The sequence below is a fragment of the Budorcas taxicolor genome, chromosome 3 (assembly GCF_023091745.1).
Source record: "Budorcas taxicolor isolate Tak-1 chromosome 3, Takin1.1, whole genome shotgun sequence".
NCBI classification, from domain to species: domain Eukaryota; kingdom Metazoa; phylum Chordata; class Mammalia; order Artiodactyla; family Bovidae; genus Budorcas; species Budorcas taxicolor.
In genome coordinates this window covers 52,597,991-52,611,819 of record NC_068912.1, presented here as the reverse complement: position 1 = coordinate 52,611,819, position 13,829 = coordinate 52,597,991, and the positions used below count along the sequence as shown (strand labels likewise).

Sequence of the window (13,829 nt, the reverse complement as noted above, 5' to 3'; positions counted from 1 at the left end):
TGAAAGTGAAGTTGCTCAGTCGCATCCGACTCTTCGCCACCCCATGGACTGCAGCCCATCAGGCTCCTCCGTCCATGGGATTTTCCAGGCAAGAGTACTGGAGTGGGGTGCCACTGCCTTCTCTGAACCTAGCATTCTAAACAGTAAAGAAAAAAAAAATTATCATTCAAAAGTGAAAGTGAAATACAGAATATGACCAGAAAACAAAAATGAGAATTTCCCAGCACAAGTCTACATCAAAGTATATACTAAAGGGAGTGTTCAAAAAAGGGAAATGACTGCAGACAGGTAAATCTAAACTAGATTTAAAAGCTAAAATCTAAAACGATACAGTCTCATGTGCTTAAAATATATATGCAGTTGAACACAGATGAATATCATAGCAAATAAGAGCAAGAGGTGACAGGGTGAGTAATGGAATTCCTCACATTATCTGGAAAGATATAAGGTAATTTAATTAGACTCTTAGGTCAAGGATGCATGTTGCAATCTCTAGGGCAGCAGCTCCCAAAAGCATGCTCTGTGGACCCCTGAGTATTTCTATCAGGAGAGTCTCAAAATCATAACTATTTTCATAATACTAAAGATGTTATTTTACTTTTTCACTCTCATTCTCTCACGGGTGTACAACAGTTTTCCAAAGTCTATATATAATAGACTTCTGATAACCCAACAGATTAAAGCAGAAGCACGTATGAAAATCCACTGTCTTTCATTAAGCTAGACAAGAAAGCAATTTGAAATTTAAAAATGTACCTTTCTCACTAAATTTTATTTTAGAATGTGTATTTTTCACAAAATTGTATTATTTATGTTAGCATTTAAAGGGACATTCTTGCTCTCCAAAACAAACCCATTACCTGGCCCTAAATGTTAATTGTGCCGAAGTTGAGAAACACTGATACAATCACATTAAAAAAATTTTTTAGAGTTTAAACAGATCTTAAGAACACAGGGTTTGAAACTCAATGACCTAATAAATGAAAGAATTATATGACATTCATGGATTGGAAGATTTAGTAACATAAAGATGCCAACTCTTTCCCAATTCAATTTCTGTAAAACTGATTATTATTATTTCTGTAAAACTGACAGCAAAAATGTATATGGAACTCCAAAGTGCCAAGAAGAACAAGGTAGGAAAGCTTGTCTTACTGAACATAAAGACTTGTTATAATGCTATGCAAATTCAAACAGCATAGCTTTGGTGCAAGGGTAGATAAAGTAGACCAATGGGAAATGAAAAAAGAGCCCAGAAACAGACTCATACATATACGGTCATTTGATCCACGAGAAAGGTAGTATTGCAGAGCAGCTGGGAAACAGTCTTTTCAACAAATGGTGCTGCATAAAATATATATCCATAAGAAAAAAGAAAAGGTGACCTCTATACCTCATATAATACTCAGAATGAATTCCAGGTATCAGATAAATCTAAGTGCATCATAAACAATATACAAAATAATATACAATAATCAGTTCTAGGTAGAAAGTAGGAAGCAAAATAATAAAGCCTCTAGGACAGTGTCCCTCAACCTCAGGACTACTGACACTGGGGCTAAGTTAACTGTGTAGAATATATAGCATTCTGTGGACTGCAGAATGTTTAGTTGCCAACCCACTAGATGCCTGGAATACTCCACCCACTCAGCTGTGAAAACTAGTCTCTAAACACAGCCAAATATCCTACCCAGGGCATGGAAGGTGTGGGATGAGGGTGGGGGGAATTGTCTCTATTGAGAACCAGTTCTAGAAGATAACATAAGATAATATCTTCATATTCTTGGAGCACAGAAAGTCATCTTAATTAGACACAAGGAACAGTGACTATACATGAAGACAATGATAAAGTGGACTATATTAAAATTAAGACCTTCCTTTCATTAAAGGAAAGGGCTTCCCTGTTGGCTCAGAGGTTAAAGCGTCTACCTGGAATGCGGGAGACCCAGGTTCGATCCCTGGGTTGGGAAGATCCCCTGGAGAAGGAAATGGCAACCCACTCCAATACTCTTGCCTGGAGAATCCCATGGAGGGAGGAGCCTGGCAGGCTACAGTCCACGGGGTCACAAAGAGTCGGACACGACTGAGTGACTTCACTTTCACTTTTCATTAAAAGGTAACATTAAGAGGGTGAAAATCAGGAAAATGGATATATCTTTCTAACAAAGGATATGTATCTATCTAGCATATATAAAAAAGAAAACCTCCTAAAAACAGAAGGAAAAGAACAGAAACTCCAACAGGAAAAAGAGGCACTCATAGTCATAGAATATGTAACTCATATAAATCAGTAATATAGAGAACTCAATAGTAACAATAATAAAAAGGAAGATGTCCAAGCAGCCAATAAATTTAAGAAAAAGTACTCAATCTCATTTAGAATCACAGAAATGCATCCTACAAAAGAACTAAAATTAAAGAGGCTATTAATGCTAAGTGTTGGTGAGACTACAGAGAAATAGCAACGTTCATATTCTGTTGATGGGATAGGCAGGAACAAGGACTCTGAAAACAATCCTTATATTATATTCTAAATTTGAACATATACACACAAATGACCCAGCTATTCTACTGGTATATACTACTGGTACATACCCCACATAAATGTTGCACATGTACCTCAAGAAACATTTGTAAGAATGTTCATGACAGCATTATCTAATCCAAATGTCCAAAAGCAAAAAAGATGGTGATTGGACAGTATGAGGGAGCTACAGCCATATATATCCGATAACATACATGAATCTCCCAAACATAACAGAAACAACATAATTACTATATAATTTTATTTTTATAAAACTCCAAAAACAGGTTTTTAAAGTTTTATTTTTTGAAGCCAGGTAGTGGTTACTCCAAGAAATAGGAAAGGGAGAGTGCTTGGGAAAGGAAGCATAGGAGGCTGCAGGCAGTATTCAATTTCTTGAATCTATAGTGGTCATAGTGTTTACTTTGTGATGATTCATTCAGCTGTAAACTTTGTACAGTTGCCTTTATGTATTACATTTCAATTTTTAAAAAGACATGGAGGGTGGGGAGGAATTCCCTGGCGGTCCAGTGGTTAAGACCTGCCACTTTCACTGAGAGGAGCAGGGGTTTGATCCCTAGTCAGGGCACTAAGATCTAGCAAGATGCACATGTGGCCAAAATATAAAAGACGTGGGGCTTTATCTTTTATATGCTGTACATGCAACCCACAAAACAATAATTACACAAATATTTTAGCTATTACAGTACTACATATCAATTATTTAAGAGTAAAAATCATGTCTGGAGACATCATAGCCTTCCATATCTTACACGTCAAGATCCTTTGCCTAATTAAATAAAACAAATAAAATACATTAAAAAGGACTGCATGAGTTTTTAGTATGTTGAAGGGAGACAAAATATATTTAAGTTAGTTTTCCTGTGTCATTTATTTTGATCACCTAAAAAAATCTAATTTCTTAGCTTTACATATGACAAAATAAAATATGTGTCTTGGAAAATATTAATATTAGAGGAAAGTTGAAGATGTTTGTTTTTTTTAATATTAAAATATATATTTTTATAACATTTAAATACATAGAGGTTTAAGGCAGAATATAAATAATGCCTGAGCTAAAGGAGGTTTCTATCAAAAATTTGCATGCTTCCCTCACCATCAAACTAAGACTTGGGTTGTTTTTATAGCCATACAACATTTTAATAAAATGTAGTTTTACAACACCAATTATTATTTTATTTACAAAATAAGAATTAAACATTCATAATATTAAGTTGCTTAGTATCAAATAGAGCCCCTCTGAATTTAATCATTTAAGTGAAACTGCATACAGCACACAATCTGATTCAATTTTAAGCCAAGTAGTGCCACCAAGTGGTAGCCAATTCTTTTTTCAAAACACCACTGTGAAGCAATAGAAAATGTTATACTGGAATATAATACTGGTATGGAAAAATCAATCTTAATAAAGTAAATAAGACTGTGAAATATCTTAGTATAAAAGTTTAAAAACAAAACAGGTCAATCTTTTAAGAAAAAAGTTGTATGTATTACTGCAATGGTCTTACACTTTCAAACTTGTATTTTTCACAGAAAGTAAGGAACTGTGAATATAGGGCTGCAGACTTCCCTTGTTGTTGCTTCTTAAAAATTTTTATTGGAGTAGAGTTGATTTACAATGTTGTGTTAGTTTCAGGTGTATGTTGCTTGTTTTTTTAATTCCACATTTTCTTAAGAGACTTATATTGCTCTAGAAACTAACAAAAACACACCCAGTAAAAGACCTGAAGGTTTCATAATCTGCTACCCTGTGACTCTGGACTTTTAAGTACAAACTCCCTCGCCTCCAGGTAAGGGAGTCGGGGCTGAAAGATGGATCCAAAATAACAGTGAATGATTTAATCAATCATGCCTATGTGATGCAGATTCCGTAAATACCCAAAAGGATGAGGTAAAGAGAGCTTCCGGGCTGTTGCACACATGGAGGTGCTGAGAGCGGAGCAGCTAAAGTATGGAAGCTCTGTGCCCCTTTCCCACATACCTTCCTCTATGCATCTTTTCCATCTGGTTGTTTCTGACTTGTATTCTTTTATAATAATCTAGTAATCTAGAGAGTAAATAGATTTCCTAAATTCTGTGAGCCACTCTATGACAAATTAACTGAAACCGAAAGAGGGGGTCCTGAGAAGCTCTGAGTTAGAGCCAGTTGGCCAGAACAGGTAAAACCTGGACTTGCAACTAGCACCTGAAGTCCAAGGACAGAATCGGGATAACCTCCAACCTGTAACCAAACAGTCCGCAGCGGAGATGACAACCTGGGCTTGCAGCTGGCCTCTGAAGTGTGTGTGTGTGTGTGTGTACTGGGCAGAGGGAGAGTAGTCCTGTAGGACTAAACTCTTACTGTAGAATCTGATGCTATCTCTGGGTAGATAGCGTCAGGACTGAATTGAATTGTAGAACAATAACTGGTGTCTGGAGAAATGCTCGGTGGTATGGGGAAATCCCCTCCCCACACACTGGAATTAAGTCCAGAATTTTAATAATACTATTTTAATTTCATGAACTATTACTAGCAAAAGAAATAACTAAATTTTAGTATAAAGTTAATGTTTAAAATATCAAAGTGATAAGTGTTTACGTAGTTTTTGTCCAACCCAATAATAATGCACTTAGTCCTAGACCACATCTCCCAAACACTCTCCATTTTCTCACTGTACCTCACCTACACTGGCCTTTTTATTATTCCCTGACCAGGCCCAACATACTTTGCACTTAGCACTTAATGTTCTCTGCCTGAAGTTCTTCCTCCAAATCTATGTGTAAATCCATTTCTTCAGTTCCAGTCATCTCCTTCTCAGTTCTTCTTAGATCATGCTTAATAATACAGCACTCATAGTCACTCTTTATCCCCTTATCTAATTTTACTTTTCTTCACAATACTTAGGGCTTTCCTGATAGATCAGTTGGTAAAGAATCTGCCTGAAATGCAGGAGACCCCGGTTTGATTCCTGGGCTGCCCGTTTCAGTATTCTTGGGCTTCCCTGTGTCTCGTAAAGAATCCGGATGCAATGTGGGAGACCTGGGTTTGATCCCTGGGTTGGAAAGATCCCCTGGAGAAGGGAAAGGCTACCCACTCTAGCATTCTGGCCTGGAGAATTCCAGGTATTGTCTATGGGGATCACACAGTCGGCCATGACTGAGCAACTTTCACTTTATACTTCTTCATACGTACATCACCATACTTACAAATACCTGAAAAATTATATAGTTATTTGACTATCTGTTTCCTCTTCCCCACTGAGGGTAGAGGCTAATGTTCCCTGGCATCTAAAACAGTCCTTGAAGTGACTACTTTGTGGTCTACCATAAGCAGAATTTTACAAAATTAATGCATCTGTGCCTTCTAATTGGACTTGTTGGTTCATTTCCAACTAATTCTTTACACATATAGGCAAAATGATCTTTTCAAGCTTATTACTCTTCTGTGGAACATGACATTTTCCCCTCTACCAGGACATAGTCCCAAATCAGCTAAAATGGCTACACTGGGTCCTGCCTGTTTCTAGTTCTGTCACACACTCTCCTCCTAACAGTTCTTCGGGATTCAACCACACTGGCCCTCTCAAATTTCCCAATATCTCCCATCTCATCACAGGACCTCTGCAGATGCAGTTTCTTTGGTCTTGAATTCTCTGCTCTCCCTCACCAAGCACATAAATTTAATTAACCTTAGCTCATAATCTTCTTTCAGATCAAAGCTCTAAATATCACTTACTCTAGGAAGTTTTCCTCAAACACTCTATGTCAAGTTCCCTTATCATATGCTTTCAAAGAACTGATCCTTTCAGAGCACTAATGTCTTTCAAATATTCTATTGATTATGGTATAGCCCCCACTGAACTGAGGCAAGAGAATGTGCATCACGTCTTCTGTTATATATGCTGTGTTTTTAAACGAGAAGGTGCGTGAATACTGATAAAGGGATACAGACAAAGCAAGCTAACTGTAAGTGAACAATAAAGTTTCAGCAATCAATTCTGGAAATTAAAGCAAATTTTCTTTTTATTAACTTCAATTGTCTTCTCTAGTCATATTGCATGTTTCTAGGTAGACTCTCCCTGGCCATCATTGTGTACACAAAAGATAAAACCCTTACTGAATATTTCTACTAACAATTCTACCATTTCAACTAAACATGAATAATATAAGTCTCCACAACATATACTGCCCTATCATTAGCTTTCAGGGCCTCAGTTCAGTTCAGTTGCTCAGTCGTGTCTGACTCTTTGTAACCCCATGAATCACAGCACGCCAGGCCTCCCTGTCCATCACCAGCTCCCGGAGTTCACCCAGACTCACGTCCATCGAGTCAGTGATGCCATCCAGCCATCTCATCCTCTGTCATCCCCTTCTCCTCCTGCCCCCAATCCCTCCCAGCATCAGAGTCTTTTCCAATGAGTCAACTCTTCCCATGAGGTGGCCAAAGTACTGGAGTTTCAGCTTTGGCATCATTCCTTCCAAAGAAATCCCAGGGCTGATCTCCTTTAGGATGGACTGGTTGGATCTCCTTGCAGTCCAAGGGACTCTCAAGAGTCTTCTCCATCACCACAGTTCAAAAGCATCAATTCTTTGGCGCTCAGCCTTCTTCACAGTCCAACTCTCACATCCATACATGACCACAGGAAAAACCATAGCCTTGACTAGACAGATCTTAGTCAGCAAAGTAATGCCTAAATAGTAACTATCTCTGGATTGAATTGTATAAATCTGGCATATAGTACAAATATTTACTGTTTCCTTATGACAATATCATAAATGGTAATAGGTCAAAATGCATTTTTAAAACAAATTTATATCATAAATGATATAAAAGACTACAACTCTCTCTCAGATTAAAGTACTTTGTTCTAAGTCCTTTAATATACCTCTCAGATGACACAGATGCATACCTATCTACCAGAGATAACTTCAAGGTACATATCTGACTTGATGCCTTACATCTTGTTATTACACTCTAGAAGAATGGTTAAAAATTAGTTTAAAAAATCCAAGCAATTTCACTTAACTCTTTAATTCAGTTATGAAACAGAACATTTGGAACTTACTGTTATAGACTAAATTATGTCTCCACCCCACCTTCCTCCATCATATACTGAAGCCTTAAGCCCCAATATCTCAGAATTTAGCCGTATTTGGAGACAAGACCTTTAAAGAGGTAAGTAAGTTTAAAAGAGGTAACAAGGGTGACTCCTAATTTACTCTGGTGGTGTCTTTATGAAGAAAGATTAGGACGCACAGAGAGACATCAAAAATGTACTGCGCACAGGAAAACAAAAAGGAATCCCTAAAAAACTGTACTTATGTAAACCATAAGGCAAGAAAAGAAAGAACAACCTGAGAAAACATATCAAAAATTACTTCACATGTAAATAATCTAAATATATCAGTCAAAAGAAAGAAGATGACAGATTAAAAGAACCACAACCCTACTATATGCAGCTTACAAGAAACTCATTTGAAATTCAATGACATAAGTAGGCTGAAAATAAAAGAATGGAAAAAGATATGCCATGCAAACATTAATAGCTGGTAAAATATTATCAGAACAAAGAAAATTACCAGTGATCAAGAAAACACTAAATAATAATAAAATGATCAACCCACCAGGAAGACAATGATCCTAAATGTGTATATACCAAACAACAGAACCTTGATATACACTAAACACAAACTGATAGACAGGAAAGAGACAATCCATAATGGTTGTAGAGACTTTAACACTCTTCGCCCACAACTGATACAACCACTAAAAAGAAAATCAGCAAGAATAAAAAAACTCTGAACACCATCAACCAGTAGGATCTAACTGACATACTTAAAACACTACCAAGCAACAGAGAAATACATATTTTATCCAATTGGCTATGAAACATTTATGAAAATAGACAATATCTTCAGCAATAAAATAAACCTGAACAAACTTAAAAGACTGGTAATCAAACTAGAAACTAGTTCCAGAAAAATAAAAGGGAAAGTCCCAAATAACTGAAAACTAAACAAAATACTTCTAAATAATCCATGGTTCAAAAATTCTCAAAAAAAAACTTAAAAAGAGAACTTGAAAATAGAACTTGCCAAAATATGAGATGCAGCTAAAGCAATGCTGACAGAGATATTTAAATTTATACCATGAACTGCTAAATTTTAAAAGAAAAAGGACAGAAATATAAATCCAAAGCAAGCAAAAAGAAGGAAATAATAAATATAACAGCAGAAATAAATAAAACTAAAAATAGAAAAATCACTGAAACAAAAAGCTAGTTACACGAAAAAAATCAATAAAATTAACAAACTTCCAGCAAGAATGATAAAGATTTTTAAAAGACAAAAATGATCAATTTAATAATGAAACAGGAGATAACACCATATAACCTACAGACACTATAGCAATTAATAACGGCGTACCAGCATATTAAAAAGCAGAGACATTACTTTGTCAACAAAGGTCCATCTAGTCAAGGCTATGGTTTTTCCAGTTGTCATGTATGGATGTGAGAATTGGACTATAAAGAGGGCTGAGCGCAGAAGAATTGGTGCTTTTGAACTGTGGTGATGGAGAAGACTCTTGAGAGTCCCTTGGACTGCAAGGAGATCCATCCAGTCCATCCGAAAGGAGATCAGTCCTGGGTGTTCATTGAAAGGACTGATGTTGAAGCTAAAACTGCAATACTCTGGGCACATCATGCGAAGAGCTGACTCATTGGAAAAGACTCTGATGCTGGGAGGGATTGGGGGCAGGAGGAAAAGGGGACGACAGAGGATGAGATGGCTGGATGGCATCACCGACTCAATGGACATGGGTTTGGGTGGACTCTGGGAGTTGGTGACGGACAGGGAGGCCTGGAGTGCTGCAGTTCATGGGGTCACAAAGAGTCAAACACGACTGAATGACTGAACTGAACTGATGAAGAACTTTACAAAACTAACTTTAACAATTTGATGAAATAAGTCCAATATCTTGAAAAACCAACATACCATAACTCATTCAATATGAAATTAATTTTAAATAGCCCAACAGCTATTAAGGGCATTGCATTTAAATTGTAAAATTCCCCAAAAAGAAACCTCTAGGCCAAGAAGATTTCATTGGAGACTTCCAAACTGGAAAATTAGTTTAAATAACACTGGAGACTTCCAAATTGGAAATTTATTTTAAATAACATGAGCATATCAACTGAAAACCTGACACTCATTCATGGTAAGAATTTTCAGCATGTGGAATAAAGGGAAACTACTTCAATTTGAAAAAGAGCATCTAAGAACACCTACAGCTAACATATACTTAATGGTACAAAGCCTAAAGGCTTTCCTTCTAAAATCTTCTAAACCAAGAATGTCCAATCTCACCACTCTAATTCTACATATCTACTGGAGTTCTAACCACTGCAAAAAGGCAAGAAAAGGAAAAAAAGCATATACATTGGCACATAACACCTCAATGCCTACACAAAAAATTCCAAGAAGTAGACAAAAAAAACTTGTGGATCTAAGAAGTGAGAATAGTGAGGTCACAGAATACAAGATAAAACACACACAAATCAATTGCAGGATGTTAGTTAAAATGGAGTGATGGCTAATTCTATGTCAACTTGGCTGGGCCATAGTGTCCAAATATGTGGTCAAACATCATTCAGGAAATTTCAGTGAACGTTTTATATATGAAATTCACATTTAAATTGCTATACTCTGAACAGATTATCTTTCATAATATGAGTGGGTCTGACAGGGGAGCCTGGTGGGCTGCCGTCTATGGGGTCGCACAGAGTTGGACACGACTGAAGCGACTTGGCAGCAGCAGCAGCATCTAATCAGGTCAAGGCCTGGATAGAATGAAAAACTGACTTCCCTTGAGCACTAGGGAATTCTACAGCACATGGCCTTTAGACTTGAGCTCCAACATCTGCTCTTTCCCGAGTCTTTAGCCTGAAAGTCTTCAGATTTGAATCGTAATATTAGCGCTTCCCTAGGTGTCCAGTCTGCTAGCCTACCTTTTAGACTTTGGACTTCCAGCCTCATTTTCAAATGAGCTAATTTCTTGAAATAAATCTCTTTCCATATACACACACACATTCTCTCTCTCTCTCTACTGGTTCTGTTTCTCTGGAGAATTCTGATGAATACAGTAAGGAAATTCAACTCTGACAAATACAGTAAAGAAGTTCAAGGGCCTGTCCTTTCAAAGAAAGATCAGAAGGAAAAAATAAAATAAAATAAAAAACCTAAACTGTCAGAAACAATTTTTTCCAAACTCTGGAAAACAGTAAATGGATTGAAGCAATAAAGTAAATGCTGAATCAAGAAAAAACAATTTTAAAATGGTAGGAGATGGAGAACGAAATGGCAAACCACTCCAGTATTCTTGCCTGGAAAATCCCATGGACAGAGGAGCCTGGTGGGTTACAGTCCATGGGGTCGCAGAGTCGGACACAACTGAGCTCACAAGCACAGATGGAGCATATCTGATACTGTAAGTTAGCTCTATGAACTTGCAGTACATCCTCTTCTAGCTCAGAGACATATCCAGAATTCTATTACATAAAAAAAAAAAAATGCTCCCAAATATCTATCTTTAGGTTGACAAAGATAAAATAATGGCTCCTCAAACTCATGATATTTATTTCTTGTGAGTCAGTTCAACTGATCAATTGATTTTTAAATTAGGATTTTAATTTAAAATTAAAATAAATTATAAATTTAAAATTTAGAATAAAAATGACTTTAAAAAAAATGGTAGGAGAGCTTTGTGATATTTAAACTTAGCTTAGCTCCAACCTCTTGCACAGCAAAAGTCAAAAAGACATTACTCAGCATTATTGTTCTGAGGACCTGGTTCTCCAAAGAATAGAGCAGACATTGTTCCAAAAGAGGATGTATAATTTGCTTTGGCCAGTCTAAGGGTTGGATAAAAGACTGAAGAAATGTCTATCTTTGTTTCCTCTAACTCAAAAATGCCTCAAAACAGAAAAGCAGCAAATCAGAGGATGTTAGAAAGACTGGGAGGAAAAGCTGAAAAGAAATACATTGGTGAAGAGAGCTGTGAAAAGTCTGTCGATAAAACTGGGAATCCAGAAACTCATGCCAATGCCTAGAGCAGAATGCTAGTTCAGAAAAGACCTGAAAAAACCCTAAGCTTCCACCTCTAGCTAGTTTTCAAGCTCAATGGGAACAGGAAGTGAAGGCTAATGCAGAGTTATAAGTAACTTGGCTAAGAATTGGAGAAGTAACTAAATATAAAGTCAATCTGCAATGACTGGAAAAAGTTTTATCTTCTTACATTTTGTTTCTCTATTTTATTTTTTTCCCTTTTCTTGGTTCCAGGCATTTTAAGGAAATTTTTGTTGGACCAGCAGGTGACCGCAAACTAAAGGAACAGTGACTTCAGAGACACATGACAAAAATACAGTTGAAAATTTTAGAGAAATTATATAAACCAAATTAAATCACAACAAGAAGCCATGAGAGAAAGGAACCTGATTTCTAGAGCTATCACATTATGTTACTTCAAAAGTCCAACTTTCAAGAAAAAAATTACAAGGCATGTTAAAGAAACAAGAAAGTATGTCCCATTCAGAGGGAAAAAAATCAATAGAAATTGTTTATGAAGGAACTTATTGGACAAAGTTTTTAAATTGGCAGTTGTAAACATGCTCAAAAAGATCAAAGAAATCATGGTGAAAGAACTAAAGGAAACCAGGAGAACAGTGTGTCAATATAGAGAATGTCAATTAAGGGAAATAAATAAAATAAATACTTATAAAAAGGAACTAAACAGGAAGTGCACTCAGCAGTCCTGTGGATCTGTCTCATTTCAACAGTGCTTGGACAGAGAGACCCAGGGATGCTCCTGTGCTCCAGCCTCTGACCACCCTCCCTCTGACCACCCTCTAACTGTTTTTCCATGTGTAACCTTCAGAAGCTGTCTGTGATCACCATGACCAGCCACCACTTTTTGAGCTTAACTCATTACCCATCAACCATGAGTTCCCAGATTCATCAGAATTATTTCACTGAGGTGGAGTCTGCCTTCAACTGCCTGGTCAACATGCATCTGTGAGCCTCCTACAATTACTTCTTTCTGGGCTTCTATTTCAACTGAGAAGATATGGCTCTGAAGGGTGTGGGCCACATTTTTCACAAATTGGCCAAGGAGAAGCAGGAGTGCATGGAGCATCTCTTGAAAAGGTAAAACCAGCATGGCAGTTGCAACCTCTTTCTCGACTTGCAGAAGCCATCTCAAGATAAGTGGGGTAAAACCCAGGACGCTATGGAAGCTGCCCTTCTCATAGAAAAGAACCTGAACTAGGCCCTTTTGTAATCTGTGTGGCCTGGGTTCTGCCCGTGCAAACCCCCACATCTGTGACTTCCTGGAGAACCACTTCCTAGAAGAGGAGGTGAAACTCATCAAGAAGATGGGTGACCCCTTGACCAACCTCTGCAGGCTGGCTGGTCCCCAGGCTGGGTTGGGTGAATATCTCTTCGAGAGGCTCACCCTCAAGCATGACTAGAAGCCTCTACAGCCCAGTGGCCTCTGAGGAGCTTCCCTCATATCAGGGCTGCTTGAAGGCCCTCTCTGCAGCCAGTAGGCAACATTTTAACACCCTGGAGCCCTCTCAAGCCTTGGACCAAATGGAAACAGTAACACTCTTCGCAGCAAAAAAAAAAAAAAAAAGAACTATAAACCAAAATTCTAGGGCTGAACAATAATTAAATTGAAAAATTCACTAGTGGGCTTTCACAAGTAGATTTGAGCAAGCAGAAGAAACATACAGTGAATGTGAAAGTAGGTCAACTGAAATTATGCAGTCTGAGAAGTAGAAAAAAGAACAAAGAGAAATGAACTACGGTTAAGAGACCCATGGACATTACCAAGTGTATCAACACATTTATAATGAGAGACAAAGTAGATGAGACAAGAGGCAAAAAGAATATTTCAAAAATTAATGGCCATAAACATACAAAACCTGAGAAGCAATGAATTTAATCAAACAAGAAACTCAACAAAATCCAAACAGGATAAATACAGAGATCAAGAGAAAGTCATAGTAATATAATACTGTCAAAATCCAAAGACAAGGAATGAATAATAAAAGCAGCATGGAGAGGCAGCGGTCATATACAAGAGGTCTATATTAAAATTAGAAGGTAATTCCTCATCAGAAACTATGGAGGCCAGAAAGCAATGACATGATATTTACGAAGTGCTGAAAGAAAATACTTGTCAATCAAGAATTCTATCCCTAGAAAAATTATACTTCAAAATTGAAAGAGGAGGTAAGACAGTTCA

The 13,829-nt window shown here is 37.2% G+C and overlaps 1 protein-coding gene and 1 pseudogene across 1 annotated transcript in view; one reads left to right on the top strand and one right to left on the bottom strand.

Annotated features, from left to right (window-relative positions):
- The window catches only part of ZNF644 (zinc finger protein 644), a 41,981-nt gene extending 37,457 nt beyond the window's left edge, over nt 1–4,524 (bottom strand). The window contains exon 1 of the mRNA XM_052638045.1: nt 4,424–4,524. Within this exon, the coding sequence (XP_052494005.1) occupies nt 4,424–4,524 (101 nt within the window). The remainder of the gene's footprint in view (nt 1–4,423) is intronic.
- A 7,997-nt stretch (nt 4,525–12,521) lies between these two features.
- LOC128045102 (ferritin light chain-like) lies at nt 12,522–13,050 on the top strand (annotated as a pseudogene).
- Nucleotides 13,051–13,829: the final 779 nt, after the last annotated feature.